At 37.4% G+C, this 17,769-nt stretch overlaps 1 protein-coding gene across 3 annotated transcripts in view; it reads right to left on the bottom strand.

Moving 5' to 3' along the window:
- The window catches only part of LOC107103087 (PDZ and LIM domain protein 5-like), a 45,821-nt gene extending 28,052 nt beyond the window's left edge, over nt 1–17,769 (bottom strand). For all 3 annotated transcript variants that reach the window (XM_015402607.1, XM_015402608.1, XM_015402606.1), the window contains exons 1-2: nt 17,665–17,769; nt 10,335–10,440 (exon numbers count right to left, since the gene is read on the bottom strand). In XM_015402607.1, the coding sequence (XP_015258093.1) occupies nt 10,335–10,433 (99 nt within the window). In that variant the 5' untranslated portion in view covers nt 10,434–10,440; nt 17,665–17,769. The remainder of the gene's footprint in view (nt 1–10,334; nt 10,441–17,664) is intronic.

Raw genomic sequence — 17,769 nt, 5'->3', positions numbered from 1 at the left:
AATATATTACATTTCTGACTGTATATCCCTGTAATTATTACACACTGTAGCTTTAAGCCTGGATCAATATTTATTTTTGATTATGTTCATGGTGGGGAATGCTGCTTCACAGCAGCAGGTTGAGCCAAACATACTCAAAATGTGCAGGGTGATCTTTGAGCACACCATTTCACTTTTCTGTTGCCAGTTCACTGTAGTTCTTCCAGCAATCGACAATTTCTCTGCTTTTCTCCTTCTTTCCCATGGCCCAGTTTGCCACAGGTTTGCCTGCTGACACAGCTCATTGGCTAATTTGTATCACATGTAGCCCGGTCCCGGCACTCTGGAGGGCTTTACCATATTAACAGGAGAAGTGGCGCAGGTGAAGTTAGACACTGTCATCGGACAACATGCAGTAATTTATAAATTTTTTAAATCAATTTGGGTCCGGATTAGCCAGCCGATGGGTCTGGATCCGGACCGCGGTCCGCTAATCTGTGACCTCTGCTCTAGTCTTATAGAAAATTTAAATATGACTTTCTTTTTTTTAATCTTTTTGGTTGCTAAAATCTTGGTTTATTTTGCATTTGGCTCCTTAAAAAGTAAAACCCATCCCAGACATATTTTATTTAATTTCTTTATCTGCAAAGTAAAATATTAAAGGTTTTCATGTACCCCCTGCAATGCATTGACAAACCACTAGGACTGCTAGTACCCCTGGTCGGGAATCACTGGTCTAGGTCAGCAGTGCCCAACCACTGGGCCGCAGACCAGTACCGGTCCGTTGGTCATTTGGTACCGGGCCGCACAAAAAGAAAAAAGACTGGACATCAGGAGCACACTTTGTGTGTCATTGTCTCCGATTACGCCTAGATGGGACCAGCTTGTTTCGGAGAAACAAGCTCAGGGCTCCCACTAATTCAACAGTGGTGAGTTTTATTTTTATGCTGTTTGTATTTGATTTTATGCAGGTCGTATAATTTTATTTGATCGTATTTTTCCCCCTCACACTTTAAAGACCCGTCCGTGAAAATATTGTCTGACATATAACTGGTCCATGGCGCAAAAAAGGTTGGGGAACGCTAGTGTAGGTCATCTATGATGAGGCCACATGATATAATAGGGCTCTGAAAAGCCCAGTGTGTGGACAGACTCCTTCCTTTAAGTGAATCACTTGCTAATTAAACGTGTGACACAGATTCTGATGTACCTACAAGCATTTAGTGAATCATATTGGTTTACTTTTAATGAAGCAACCAACATTCTCAGAGTATTCGTCACAATCCTCGTTTTCAAAACCTCTGTTTTCACAAGTGGAAAAGGCTTGTAGATTGTGATGATTATAAACAGCTTCATGTTCAAGTTGAATAAATAATCAAATAAATAGAGAGTAAGGGTTACATTTTGAGTTCACTCATCCTCTTTATCCATCCATTCTAGCACAGAGATCACACAACGGCCTACATAAATAGTTTCCATAGAGAAAATCCTCCTTTTATCATCTTTTTGTCTTGTCAAGAAGTTGACACTCATCCATATAAAATGTATTCATTAAAATAGTTTTACTTTTTCTATCCTCCTCCTCAACTTTTCAAATGTCTTTTTTATTTTCAGAACAGACTTTAAAGTATGTCAGCTATTTTGAATCCCACAGTTTCAGAGATCGGTACTAGAGAAACTGGAATTTTGTGCAGCATAATAAGAAACTTCTCTGAAGCGCACATTTTGATTTACTGTAATCTGAAGTGAACAAACCATACTTTGTAAATCCCAACTTTCCCCCATTCAATCACTGTCGATCTCATGTGGATACAAAACAAATAGATGTTGAGTAAGAATCTCTGGCATGTGGAGTCTATAAATATAAATCAAGCGAGGTCCGGGAGAAACTCGTGACAGAAAGCAGATAAGTTATAAAAATTGACATTTGCTGTTCTCCAAAGAGAGAAGTATTTTGTCACATAGTGTTTAACCAGATCCTATAATTTCATGTCCACCATTAAAACTTGGAATTACTTAAATCTTCGCAACATAAAATGGAAAAGACCATGTAATGGCTGTGTAAAAATATAATGTAATTACTGGAGTGGGTGATGGCTGTGCTTTTTAAATTAATAAGGGTAACTGTCCAGCTGTGTTGAAGCGAATGGGATTTCGCCTGCATCATAGTGAGGCCACTGTTTCGTGGTTTTCTTCGCCATACTGGTAAATTTACTGCTCTGCAGTCATTAATAATGACTGGTTCTTTCAGTGTGGTTCTGTGAAGGCAATAAGTCAGACAAGTAGCTGGGAATTTAACATGTTATACAGCTCTAACAGAAATTATGTTACATTTTAACCAAAAAGAACATAAAAAAAAACATTTTTGTTGTGTTAAAAAAGTGTCCCCTTTGCCTAAAAAAGCAAGCAACCATAGTATTATCCTTGATGAATGGAAGTTTAAAGACAAATTGGCAGTCTATTAATGTTTCAGTTAAACATAAAGCTGATTCTTTAAACATACTTGAAAACATTTAAATCTAAATAATACACTTTAACATCTTTCATCAACACCTTTTCTCGACAGTTTAACTAGCCATTGCTTTCAGCCTCTCCCATTGTCATGAGGACACTAATCACCTCCCCTGGTTCTCAGTGTGCAACTTCCTGCCTTTAGCGAAAGCATGGAGTAAGGAATGGAGTTGTCTCACATCTGAGAAGTCATGCTACAGGAAGTATCTTGTGGTGGGAGGTGGAAGGCCAGTGAGCCGCATGCCATGTCTGAGCAGGATGGAGTAAGACGGAGGACCTTATATGGAGAGGACTTTGGTTTAACGCTCCTGTCATCACAAACAAGGAAAGGCAGCTCTCTGTGACACAATGCTGCCAGATTAAATACCTCAGTCCATGTGTGAGGCTTCTGATGCCAAATTTTAGACAAAAACCTATAAAGTTTCAGATCTACTATGACTTGACACACTACTAATGCATTTCATCACTAAAGCTACTCATTAAACACAGTTTGTAAAATGTAGAATAGTTGGGAAACAGAAAGGAACATTTATGGGTTCATACAGACAAGCATGGCATGTGATTTAGTCTTATGTACTCACTTTGACAGTGGATTTACGGATATTTCTGAGCTTCTTTTTCTAAAAGAACATCCCAACAATGCTATATAGATTCTATATAAATATGAATTAGGGTATAGGTTCAACCAATATATATAAAAGATTATAAAAACCTAGGAATTGTGCTTTTTAAGACAAACAATCAAGCTTCCATAAACATGACACCGAGCATAGCACTTCCGTGTCGGTAGCCACTACAATAGTGTCTGTGTCGTTTCCAAAATAAATAGATATTAATGTTTTTTCCTCTCTCTCTTGTGAGTGCTTATTTGTGCAGAGTGTTTGACTGCTGCAAAGTAACTCCCCCTCAAGGATAATATAAAGTCTGCCACATCAATTCCACTTCAGGACTACGGGGCTGTAGATAACTACAAGTTCAATTTGCTTTAAGTCTTCATTTACTAAATTGAAAACATAAATGAATACCAAGCTATCATGCAAAAGTTGCAGTATTAATACTCTTGTTTGTGGCAAGCAGAACACAACAGTGTGGAGGCATCTGCATACCAAAGGATCATCTTCTCAAAGCCAAACATCCCAATTAAGGACATGAACAGTGGTAGACAAGCAGTTGTCATGGTTTGACCTCAGTCTGTTACTATATCACTGTGGCAGCTACAAAACCTGAGATGCCAGGAAAACCTTAAAGGAGCTCTAAGTCAAATTACCATGACAACACAAACAAAAACACACAGTGAAGCCCCGACCATGCACTGAATACTAAATACTCCTCATAGACAGGTCCAGAAGAGAGCCAGCTGGTTTACCCTGCTGAGCCAGAAGATATGAAAAGGTTTGAGGGAAACCCAGGATTGGGCCCTAACTCCATCCTGCCTGGTTTGAAGTGAGATTTGAGATAACAGCATCCTGCGTTACAACACAATGTAAACAGCAGGTCTTTATCCAAAGGGGCATTCTTTGGACTTTTTGAGAAAAAAGAAGACATTAAATCAATAAAGCACCACATAATTATACATGCCTGATAATAATTTTAATGGTGGCACAAAAAATTGCAGGTTTTAGTCAAAGCTCTCCCCATGTCACAAATCATCTGCAGCAACGGATTAAAGAATCTTTCTAAAAAGTATGAATGATCTAAATCAAGTGACAGCTCAGCTACTCTTTATAGCCCTGCCATATTGCATAAGTAAACCTAAAAGCACCCCCCCCAAAAAAAGATCCAGACAGACAGAAACCAATCATGCAGGGATCAAACAGATACTGCAGAGAACAGCTTCTAGTAAATCCATATGGATCCTGAACGCATCCCCAGCAGCCTGCAGAGTGCACAATGGATGCTTAGGAAAGTACGAGCTGCTTCCCAGCTAAGCAGCACAAACCACAACTTGTCTCTGTGGTTTCCTAAAATGCAGGGTATGTTTTTATCCTTTAACAGCTCGCTTTTATTTGTTTCTGCACCAGCATTTATGGCTAAAACCAGACAGCCAGCATTGTCAAAGAGCCAAAAAAGATAGTTATGTTTGGAGTCCTAAAACTTTCTTAAATGAAAGAAATGATATATCCAACACAGTGGCAGCTTTTTAAACACCGTTTTTGATTTCTGAAGCAATAGTTAAACTGCCAGGCAGAAGAAAGACAGAAATACGACAAATAAACACAGACACTTCCCTTACCTTAAGCATAAATTATATTTCTTTTACTATGTATGAGAAAAGTTCTAGTACAAAAGGCTTCCTTAAGTTAGTTTCCTCAGTATTTCATGGCGGTTTATGGAGGTCTGTCGAGTCTGCGGAGAGGAAATTAAACTGCAGTTTTGGCCACCGTCTCGGCTGCTTGGACTTAACAGTGTTTCAGAAAAATGTCTGAGAAGAATAATGGCTGGTGGGTGAAGGGGCTGTTTAAAGACGGATCAAAGAAGGCAGTAAAACGCTGCTACAAACAAAATTACACTCACAACACTTTCAAAAAGGGGAAAGTGTCCAAATTTAAAGCTATAACATCTCAGGGAGGGGTTTGCTTTAAAAGAAAAAAAAAATTATTTATATATATATATATATATATATATATATATATATATATATATATATATATACTTACCCCCTACTCTGGTCTGGATACTCTGCACAGACTAGTTCCTATTTATACAGAGTTGAACCAAACTTTCCCATATTAAAAAATACAGTGACTAAAAACAGAGCCCGTATGGAGGTAGGAGACCTTCTGCAAATACAGACCTAAAATTAGCCTGCATGTTTTCAGAAAATATGACAAGCCACTTACAACAGCAAATAAAAGGAAAATAAAGAGAAAGAGGCCAAAGGACAAGGAAGAGCATGCTTTCCAACAGTGGAAAACAGTTAAAAAGAGATCTCTGAAGGGAAGCAGCAGCTTCATTCTACAGGATCTGGACGAGTCGGAGGAAAAACAAACAGAAACACACACACACACACACAATCGGATTCATGCCCCAAAAGGCATTCATAAGGCATTGGGTGGTCCCAGTTTCAACACTTACCATCACTAAAACAAGTTAGATATTTCACTTAAAACGTCAAATGCGATTTTACCCTGCATATGTTATGTACTTAATCAAATACATACAGCATGCCCCCACAGCATTACAAACAGAAAATGCTCTGTTATATAGTGCATAATACAATTTTTCCAGTTATTAAATGATATTTTAAGCACTAAAGCTGAAAATCCCTTTAAAAGGAAATCACAATGATTGTTTGAGGTCATTCTGCAGCAAGCTTTATATTTTATCCCCAATCATTAGCTCAGTTACATGTGGTAGGCATATGTAAAATATAGCTATTACATCATTACTCCATGGAAACACCATTCATCAGAGAATAAATACAAGCTCAGATGTGTTGTCAACAGATGTATTTTCCATTTACCTGGTGAGTGCATCTAACATGGCAGGTTTCTGATGAACCCTGAAACAAGCTTGAGGTCAACACAATTTTCTCCCTCACCAATCTAAGGGATTAAAGCAGCAGTGAAAACTATTTGCAGATGTTTCCAAACACGTCTTGTCTACTTACTCTACAAAATGGATTGATTCCAATGATGTTGTCCATGTCTAAATGGAGGTTAAATTATACATCATAATCCAACACAGTCAGGACACAAACCAACCACCGAATCATAAACAAATCAGACAGGATCGTTTAAAAAAGCCTCACTATAAACAAGAAATCAGAGCTATTTACTCAGACTTCGCAAGGATTTTTGAAATAAAACACTAACTGGTAATTAGATGTGATGAGGGATTTACTTCAAACCGCAACTCATTCGACGTAATACGCATATTCAGAAGGCGGCAGTATAATTTTACTGATAATCAGAAAGTAGTACATTCGGAATCTTTTAAACATAAAACCTATATGGTGAAATTTACTGAGCAATTCAACATAATATGAAGAAGGTAAAGAGTTTGTGAAGTGGTTAAAACCATTAAACAAAGCAAGAGGCAACATTTTCAATAAAACCTTGCTGAAAATGAAGTTATCTGATTTTTTTTCCCCCACCAAGTAACTGAAAATACCACTGACCAATAGAGTCTACGCGCTTACTATGACCAAAGATTAAATAAATACAAAACATTAAACTATTAATCACATGTTATATCAAGACATTTAAAAAATGATCAAGTCTTATTCTGATATCATGCAATGAACTTGCAGTGCTTATAGCAGAGCCACATTGCATGAAGTTGAGATATATCTAAACGTACATTTCCTGTCCCACAGTTATTAATATTTAGCATTGGTAAAAAAAATTAATTTTCCTTTTTAAATAATGAACTTTGACTTTAATTTCTTAATGGTGGGATGATTAAACAGCTGTAATTCTTATCTAATCTACAAAATTATCAGAATGATTCATATAGTTTTAGAACATTAGGAAGATTAGAAATCATAAAATGGCCTTTTTATTTTTGACGCACATTTTGAATGTAAGACTCCTGCCATGTTTTAGAAACCTATTACACATACAGTAGACTAATATATTTCAAGCCTTTATATGTGTAATTTTGATGAGTGTTGTGCACAGATAATTCAAGTCCTAAATTCAGTCTCAGAAAATGTGCCATAAAATGAAGGCTGGGGTGTAATTGAAGTCCAGGTTCCTTTGAAAGGAGGTAACTTCCTTCAGGTCTTCTGCATTGTTGTCTATCCTGCTGGTGTCAATACTCCACAGGTTCTCTGTGGGGTTCAGGTCAGGCCAGTTTGTTTGCCAGTCAGGCTTAGCTCACCATAGTCATCCTGGTGTGTCGGTAATTTCAGCTGGAAAATGAAATCAACATCTCCATAAAGCTTTTCAGAAGAAAGAAGCATGAGTTGTTTTTTTTTTTTATGTCGTGGGAGATAGCTGCTCTGACAGCTGACTTCTGAAAACATAATGGACCAGAACCAGCCGATGACATTAACACAAATTATTACACCGGACTTTAAGCAGCTTCAGAGCCTTCCCACCCTTCATACACTTTGTGGAGCCCTGACCTCCAAATAAGATTCAAGCTTGCCTTCTTTTTATCTCTGGACAGTTGAGCTATAGTAAGAATTTATCCTCCTTTGCCAAGATGTTTGTAGTCAATGAGTAGGATTTGCAGTCGCAGTTGTATTTGGGGCTTCTGTCCAGTCAGCAATCATCCTCATCAGACTGAGAGAGCATTAAGAGTTTCAAAAATACATTTTTTTTTTTTTTTTTATTCTAATTTATACTTGAGGCATCAAATTTGGGAATTTAGAAAAACCTTTTAATTTTGAGATTCCTTTACTTTGTTTAAAACCACATGAGTTTGGGATATTTTAAGCTTCATATAATCTATGAAATCTGTGAGGTTTCCATGATAAATGTTCATCAAAGTGTTTTTGTGTTTCAAAATTATCCACATTTAATGGCGCATCAATACTTTTTTACCACTATAAAATATTATAAAAATTTGCTTTAATAACGTTTAGATTATTAAATATTATATTATGTTAATATTAAAAGATCTTATAAATTCTGTTTCAACCATCTTAAGCACTTCAACTACTGTAAGCATGGTTACAATCCCAAAAGACAGATTAGATGTAGTGTTTGGTAGAATAGTCTTTTTAACTAGATATAGTCTTTTCAAATATATTGATCTTTTCATATATTTGGCCATGTTAATGGACTCCAGCTGTCGATGACAAAACTCAGTTTGTATTGTTTTATAGGACTCATGATGGGGAGATTATATGAAAAAACAAATCGAAAAAAGAGTAAGCTAAATGTTTTACTGCAATTGGCATTAAAATTATAATATTCACCAAAGCTTAATATTTTTGTTTGATACCATGTCCAGGGATTTTGCACACTGAATATTTCACTACACTTTAGTAAAAATGGTATAGTTCAATTAAACTGCTTGTTTACCTACATTAAACTGGTTTCTAATTGCAGTCCACAAATTTTCAAGAAGGTAGTGGTTGTGAGAAATAAAGAAGGGGTTTCATTCATTCCTAAACCAGTTTTAGCGGGTGTTTGGGAGCTTTTCAGCTGGAAACCTGGAACTATTATCTCCGTCCAAAACCTGATTGTTATTTAAAACAGTTTTTTAGCCTGGGTAGTTCCCAGCTTGTTCAGTAGAACTGAACCAACTTAATTATAAGCGGCCAGAACTGTGTGTCTCAGCAGGACCATTATCTCCAGCTAAAACTAACCTTTGTTTTTATTGGAACGGATAAACCTGGTTGATACTGAGCTTCTGGAATGTCTCTGACCTCAACTCTGAAAAAAAAAATGTTTACTACACTATCATAATAATACTACCGATGAGTGGATGTAGCGTCTGGAAAATTTAACACATTCCACTGTTATGTTTTCTTTTTTATTCTGACTTGTACTATGGAAGGAACTCTGCCATTCAATCAGCTCATGAATGTGGACGTGCTTCATTCATCAGCTGCTTTCACAGTGACAAGAGGTCCACTGACAACATTATGTCCTGCATACCACCATTATCGCAGCAGCAGGACTTTAAATAGTGTGGACGTCCAAATGCTGATGGACACATCACCAAATGAGAGACGTAATTTCTTTGCACACATGATAGTCGACATTCCGTAACTGATCCTGCCAACAACAAATAAACAGAGGAACTGACCTTGGTCAAGTCACTCAGATTAGAGTTTCATAACAGGAAGCAGCAAGACCTGAGTAACACCCCTCTCATTCTGCAGAAGTACACAAAGCACAGCCCATACTAGCTGAAAACTAAATGCCAACTTTTACTTGTATCGGACTGTTAGTATAAACTCCTACTGCGCAAAAGGTTTCCGTCTAATTTTTTAGCAGATCCTCTAACACAATGCTGGATAAAATGTCATCCGCAGCCATGAGCATAAATGATGGTACTGTGTATATGCAGATGCCAACAAAAAGCCAGAACAGTTTGAAAGATTCTGGTCAGTCCACTTTGAATTAATGTGGCAGAAAGTCCCCAAATAGTTATTACAGAACCACTGTGGCTCTCTAGAGTTACACTCAACTGCTTCCACAGCACACAGCACACATCACGTCTCCTGTGTCTTTAATCAGGGCAAATACCAGGAAGAGGGTAGGACGCTTATCCCTCATTCGAATGACACCAGTCATCAACGCCCATTTGCTTCATCAATGAAATATGTGCTTCACTTTTCAAATGGACTGATTATGTCAAATATTTAGTTATGTAACAGGATTTTGACAATGATAGGCAGAAAGACAGAGAGTAAAAATCCAAAGCTATAGCCCATGAGCAGTTAAAGGATCTGACCAAATCTAGAAATTGGTGTCCAACGGGAGGCAAATGGTCCTTTTGTCACTGAGGAGGCAAATGGCAAAATGCGCATTGGTTGGATTCCTTTGGGGTGACTGTCACGAGGTGACGGCAACACAAGTGTGGCTGTGTGTGTGTGTGTGTGTGTGTGTGTGTACCTGCCTTTCCCTCAGAGTGAGGACCATTTTTCCAATTTCACCATCAAATTGAGGACCAGTTGCTGCAAAGTCAGGACAATTTTGCCGGTCCTCACATGCTATTTTGCTAATGGTTAGGTCTAGGGCTAAGGTGTCAATTGGTTAGGGTTAGGGTTCAGTATGCATTGGTAAGGGTTAGGTTTATGGTTAGTTTTAGAGTTAGGGCATAGAAAGGGTTGAAAATGGCAAAAGAAATCAATGGAAGTCAATGGGAGTCAACACATGGTTCTCACTACGATGGCAGAACAAGTAGGGGTGGGTGTGTGTGTGTGTGTTTGTCCTCCTCACCCGAGAGATGGTAAGAGGCAAGCAGAAGTCCTTTCCTCCTTGCAGCCTAAAGCCCCACGGGGCTGGACCGATCAGGGAAACACTGTAGCTGCTGCTCATGATGCACCTAGAAGCAAAAAAAACTTATTAGGGATAGGCCTACAAAAATGGGTTTAAATTCTAAGCCCCAAATATACTCATTGGATGATCTCATGTAAACATAATTTTTTCGATTAATCCATCAATAATCAGATTTAAGCAAAAGATTCCTTAAAGAAGACTTTTTACAAAATGAAACTAGATGAAAATACATTTTTCCAATTGAGGAGTTATGGATAGAGCATATTCACAGACAAAACACATTTTTATTCGTTTCTTAAAAGCAAATTTTTACATATTTGTTTTTCCAATTTTGGTATCATTGCTGCTGAATGTGGTCTGCTCTGTCAGCTAAAGGCATGAAAAGGCATATGTATTTACAAATGAAAATAAAATAGACATTTATTTCATTCCAACCTGAACCAAAACTTGGCTAACTTTCACAATTTAACAATGAACGTAACAAACGCTACTTTCTAAAACTAAGCTCAGTCAAACTGGATTTAGAGTACAGAAGCAGCACATTTTCACGTGTCTCCCACAGGTTAATGGTTGGATTTATTTCTGGACTTTGACTGGGCATAGCTAATAAATCAACAAGCTTGGATCTCATTCTAAACCCTTACCACCCCAAAAATCCACAGGGGTGTAATGTGCTCAGATCACCTTGCAGAGTTTATTTCTGCCATACAGCATTTAAAACACATATCAAAAAGTTTCCTTGGTCGCATCTAACCAGACCACCTTCCTAGACTTGTCTGCAGAGTCCCATGCACGGCTTCATTTGTTATATCTTTCTTCCTAAAAGTCAAAATAGAGTTGTTGTTTTTTTTATTGAGTTACCAACTGGTGGTTTGCCTGTCAACAAATTTGAATCTCATGCTTCTCAGGTTAACGTTTGCAGAAGCTCTACTTAATTCATCCTCAGGGTTTAAAGCTCAACAGACAAGTTCAACAGAACATAAAAATAACTTGCATGCATTCATATCTAGCCCCCCCCCCCCCCCCTTTTTTTTGTTAATCACAAGAGGTGAAAAGAGACAAGATGTCTTTCAGATGCTGGACCTGCACAAGAAAGGAGTAAAGACAAGACACACCCAGGGCAGCGAGGGACTTGATAGAACACAGCTTTTACTGGAAGCTCCAAGCTACAAGCTCTCCTAGAATTTCTGTGACACCAAAGAAACCTCAGTGGCTGCACGTAAATTGTCATGTAAAAAATATATCAATAATGTCCAAATTAAGAATTAAAAGCACAAGAAGGCATTTAGACTCATGCAAGAGTAAAATATTTCATGCACTATAACATTTCCCTGTTTAATCCCTGTCTGTTGCATTCCATTTTCCATTGAAAAACTAAAGCTGTAAGCTCTTTGCTGGAAGCAGGACAAAGGACTAATGTATTGTTAAATTTATTAGAGTGACAGCTGAGGAAAGTGGTAAACCAGATTTGCAGAAGATATCTTTCCTTAAAGATTAAGGTGTGTGAGAGAAAATGTGTCCGTTAACTACAGAAACCCAACAGTCATGTGCAAATATCACCTTTGCCCCGACCATACAGGAAGGGTGCGTGCTGACACCAAAACCAAACATCAAACAACGCAAGCTTTATAGTTTGTTTACAACACATGAAATAGGATCTCTCGTATTTTATTAACAAGTTAGCGGGGAAAAAAAAGTTGTTTCTTGTGATAAAAGGTTAAAAAAAAAAATCATTTAAATCAGGAAATTGCATAGTGTATCCCATGTAATGCAGTAAGCATGCATCTGTGCACTGGGTTATAAGAGGACATGCCTTTCTGTCCCATTAAATATTTCATGTTTAAAAAATGTTTTGTCATCATAAAGGAATGTCTTTTTGAAGCTGCAAGTCAGGCTGCCTCTGGGACAAAGAACCACCTGCTGCAACCCGTCACCTGGTCCTGTTGTACCAGACGCATAGCAAATCGGAGGGGTTGTTTTCACACGATCTCCCATTCAAGCCTGAAGGGTAATAAGGGGATATAACGAGGGGAGACGTGAAAGTGTTGAGAAAAAGGAAAGGAAATCATTTCAAATAGATGCTTATGATAAAGACAAGCTCAACACCTGAGAAAATCCATCTATTTACTGTCCACAAAAGGACTTTTTCCCATTACGACATAAATAAGGCTGTTATCTGCATATTTCACCATGTCTGCAGCGGTGGAAAAGACAAGAGAAACAAAGTAAAGTCAGAAACATGAGGGCAGGTTACAGAAGGGCACCAAACACGCCTTTTGAATAAAACAGGAAAAGTAAACAACTGTTTTCCTTTCTCTTCTACACGGGCTGATAAAGCTTCAATAAAAAGATAGAGGATGGGTTTGGAAGCGGTTACAACATTCACTCCAAGGCAAATGTGGGTAGATCAGTGAAACTTGGCAAAATACCAAGGCAAAAAGTCAAACAAAATTAATCAAGAAGAAAATCTAGACACCCTAGAAATTCAGATTAACGTAGGTGGCTATAAAAGAGGATTTAGTTTGTTTTAAGCTATGTATTTGATTTTGCTGTTTAATAATAAAAAAAAAAAGTTCAACAGGGGAATTGAGAAAAAAGTAAATATTAAGAAAGTCTTATAAATCATCACGGTGGAAAAACCCACCAAATTGTGAATGAGATAAAGCAGGTTAACCAAAAATCTGCTGGCTGAAAGTTTCATAAAGCAGTTGGCTTTAAAGTGATTGCATTGAAAAGAAGTTAGCCTTGGACTAACCCTGGTTTGATCACTAAAACAGGCATTATTATAGCGCTGGAGGCCATCTTCAGTGACAGCTTTAGAATGTATAAAGCAGCAGGCACAGTGCCCCTCCACGTGAATAAGAAAACAGGAATTTTTTTTTCTCATTTCTTTCATTTTATTGAGTGGAATAAATCAGTACAGGTTTGATTAGTGGTTATAAGTTTTTACACTGTAACAAATATAAGCAAAGACAACAATCTTATGTTTTTTTTTTATTTTTTATTATTATTATTTTTTAGTAAAACAGTTTTGGAGATCTCAGATTATGGAACAACTGAGTTCAGAGATTTGGCCTTCCTCTTAGTATTTATCTGACGACAGGAAATGCAGTGAAAATGACTTTGACACAAACAATATATTATATTTAAGCACTCTCATCAATTTACCAGAGATGTACCGACCCAATTTGATATTGGTTATCAGTCTAATATCAGCCAAAACACTAACATCAGAATAGATCTGATTACGTCTAAAATCTCCAATATTAACAAGGTGATGGAAAAACTCCACACATGTTTATGTCATTGGTTTATAATAAATGAGTGAGTTGGGTTGCTCAGTGGAACAGTGGGTAGCACTGGTGCCTTGCAGCAAGAAGGTTCTGGGTTTGATTCCCAGCCCGGGTCTTTCTGCATGGAGTTTGCATGTTCTCCCTGAGCATGCGTGGGTTCTCTCTGGGTACTCCGGCTTCCTCCCACAGTCCAAAAACCTGACTGCTAGGTTAATTGGCTTCCCCTTAGGTGTGAGTGTGTGTGCGTGAATGGTTGTTTGTCTCTGTGTTGCCCTGCGATGGAGTGGCGACCTGTCCAGGGTGTACCCCACCTCTCGCCCGTAGACAGCTGGAGATAGACACCAGCACACCTCGCGACCCCACTTGGGACAAGTGTGTAAGAAAATGGATGGATGCGTGAGTTGTTCTCGTATCTGTTCTTGTTGAGAATTATTTTCTGTTTGAATAAAATCACTTGATCAAAACTTTTCTTATATTTTACACAACAACATGAGTAATAAAAGTAAGCGTGATTTTGTGCTGATATCGTATTGGGTCAATGTTGGTATTAGTCAGCACTCAAAGCTGCGATATCTGCTTCGTATTGGAAATTAAAAAGTCGGATCAGGAACTTGACACCAATTGCAACCATATCTCTGGGGAGTCTTCATCGAAACTGCGATTATCCCTCATATAAATGATTCTATTCATTTTTTAAAACAATGTAGCAGGCACCTAAAAAATTCATTAGAAATGCTATTATCTGCTTGCCTTAGATTAAGACATTGACATCTAACTTTCCCATTTAAGGTCTTGTTTAACCTTTTTCTTCAAAGCTTAATCTGTGAGTCTACAATGTAGACAGATATGTACAGTGTCCAAATTTCAAAACCCTTAAGGCGGAGTTCTTCAGCAGGGGGTCCGCGACCCCTAGGGGGTCCATGGAGGTACATCATGGGGGTCGTGAAAGTTTTGGTTGATTAGACTTTTTTTTTTTTTTATACTCCCCCTGCAATTTTGTCCCCTAATTGATTTTTTTTTTTTATTACACATTACCATGAATTCAACACACTGTAGTAAACAGATAAATGGAGGAAGAAGATGTCTTTCAGTCATCAATGCTCACATTCAGTGACACACAGGAGCTCTTTCAAGCTGGGCACCGTTTCATTCACACCTGTCCCATCAACCAGGAATCCGAATCAGAAAAACTTTAATAATCCTAGGGAGAAATTATTTTCGTTACATTACTCCATCTGTAATAGAGTGACTATAGGACCAGTTTGAGATAACAAAATTTCATACAATATATATATAATTAGGGGGTCCCCGCTCCATATTGCCATACGTTTGGGTGTTCTTGGCCTGGAAAATGTTGAAAACCCCTGCCTTAGGGAATACACGACTCTGAACTGCTCCGTTTTGCATAGTTTTCAGTGTTTTTATTTCCCGGTGAAATAGAGCGACTCATGAGTGTTGAAATTTGGTTCACAATGACTCAAGTCATGATAGACGCACATATATCAATAGCATTACCTAATAAGGAGAGAACAAACATTAGGCCCATGCCCCTGCTTGTTTTGCAGTCGTCAATGATATCATGTGTAGACATGAGCAGACACACCTCTCAGTGTTCTCCCACAGATGAGACAGAGTCAATATGTGCATCACAATTCATCAGCAACACTCGTATCAATACATCTGTAAGTCTGAAAGAAATTACCCCCTTTGGGCCTCATCTGTCAAGTTCCTATCGTGTTGGCACCATTGCAAAGGATTTCAACACTTTCTTCCCTAAAATATTGCCTTAAATATTTAAAAATGTTGTAGAGCTGAAAGGCATGGCAGAGAACAGAAATATTTTGAAAGATCCTTTTTAGGCAGAGACTGACTGCAAAGTAAATAGAAGATGCTGACAGGGGCAGTTTGGATTTTTGCTGAATCTTCTTATTTGATCACCTCCAGGGTTGTATGGGTTTAAAATCCCGTGTGGAGAAAAAAAAGTACGAATCAGTTACAGTCTTACAAATAGTAATACGGCACTTTGCAAAACTATTAAACATTCACCTTCTGTCATGTGGCAACAAGAAAGCGCCAATGTCATTCATCTGAATTGTTTCAAAAAGCAAAATTATGGCCATTCTAAGTCACACAGATCTAATATCTTTGTAAGAGTAGCAAAAGAAAACAATTTCTAAAAAAAAAACATTTGTTTTTTTGTGTGACCTTTGCACGACCATTTGTGTAACCATTGCACCAACACGAAATTGGACATATCATGGTGTGGGGATAATATTCGTCAGAAGAAAATTTGTGAAAGGGAATATACTTAACAATGGAGGTAAGGGTCACCTATTTGCAGGACGACAATCCTAAACATCCAGCTAATGCTACAAGAACTACTACAATGGAGGCTTCTTCATGTGATAACCTGGGCAAAGTTCAGTTTCAACAGAGAAACCGAGTTAAGACATGAAAAGCTCTACACCTAATCTGACTGATTTTGAGCTGAGAACGGGCACACCCAGAGCAACTGTTGCTAGATTGTTAAATAAGGAGGCTGAATGCATCTGCATCACACCCTGAAGAGATCGACTTGTAAAAAACGTTATAAAACGATCCACGTATTCCTCTTACTCCACAATTATGCACGGTTTTGTTTTTGTTTCTTACATAAAATTCATCCTGAGGTTCAAGCGACATAAAAGCTTTTACAAGGCACTGCAAGTTTCTAATTAAGTTTAGGCCAGTACAGTTAATTTCCAAATAAAATTAAAAAAATAAAATAAAAACAAAGGTCAATATTGAAAAGGTTTGTTTTTGTTTTCCTTATGGATTCCAACTCGTCACCTGAATTAAATGCTGAGCCTCTCCTTATCTGACCTCAGCTTTGTGCGTCACACCAAAAGCTGTTTCTAGCCTTGTTTACCTCAAGTTTTATTCAAAAGAAAGAATGTCTCCAAGTTTTACTGAGAAATGCGTGTGAGATTGTCCAGCTTCAGGTTTCAGATGTAACGCCCATTTCACAAGGTTTCAGAAGCAGACACTGCTGCTAGGTAACTATACAGACTCTAAGGGGCCATTTTTACTGCCCCTTATCAGAACACTTTCACTAAAGATAAAATGAGTCTCTATTTATCCAAATAAAATGCTAAAATAACTTATATATGAGCACATATTCCTAATTTATAATCTCATTTATTTAACTTAAACTATCCCTTAGCAAAAAGTAGTATACTTAAAGTAAATTTTATTAAGAATACTTAAGTATAAGTTTAGAAAGTATACCGAACAGAGTACTTTGAGTATTACAAAAAAGTAATACTTCTTCAAAACTAAATTGGGACATTTTTAAGTTTACTAAAATATACTTTAGTGATCAATAAAGTAAACAATAGTATAGTCAAGTACATTTGACTATACTATTGTTAAGTATATGAAATATAGTTTAGAATAAGTAAACTCTAAGTGCACTGCCTGATTTTAAGTATGACATTAGTGCACTTTTAGTATACTTAAATAAACTACTTTTTGCTAAGAGATATAAAGTGTGGATAATAAAGGTCATAAATGGAACATTTACTTTTCCTATTTTCATGAACTATACCTACTGCTTATATAATATATATAATATATCTATACTATATAAAGAAGATATTTCGCTTATAAATCGTATTTATCTATAGTGAACAAAACCCCAGAGTGTAACAGTGAAGGATCAGTCTGTCCACCCATGTGTTAATTTGGAGAAGGTGCATGACCGCACTGAAGCTCAGAGGGTGTGCCATAAAACACATCATAACGATACAATAAAACACCATGTTCGCTCAAAAACATATTTTATCTATTTAAAAGTTTTACTAATACATTTTAATTTGGACTGAATCGGTTAGTTCTGAACTGCAGCTGTCTAACGGAAACCAACAAAAAATATGAAACAAACTAACAGAATAATTCATATTAAAATAAACATTTTCTAATTGCACTCGGTTGCTCACCTTATCTGAGGGAACCGCTTTTAGTGTTGAGAGAAAGAAGCGACTTCTGGTCTGTTCTCAGTTTCTAAGAACTGAATGAGCGGAACTAAAACTTCCGCCTTTAAG

Source organism: Cyprinodon variegatus, unplaced genomic scaffold, assembly GCF_000732505.1.
Source record: "Cyprinodon variegatus isolate N-32 unplaced genomic scaffold, C_variegatus-1.0 Scaffold1375, whole genome shotgun sequence".
NCBI lineage: Eukaryota > Metazoa > Chordata > Actinopteri > Cyprinodontiformes > Cyprinodontidae > Cyprinodon > Cyprinodon variegatus.
This window is presented reverse-complemented; position numbering and strand designations above follow the sequence as displayed.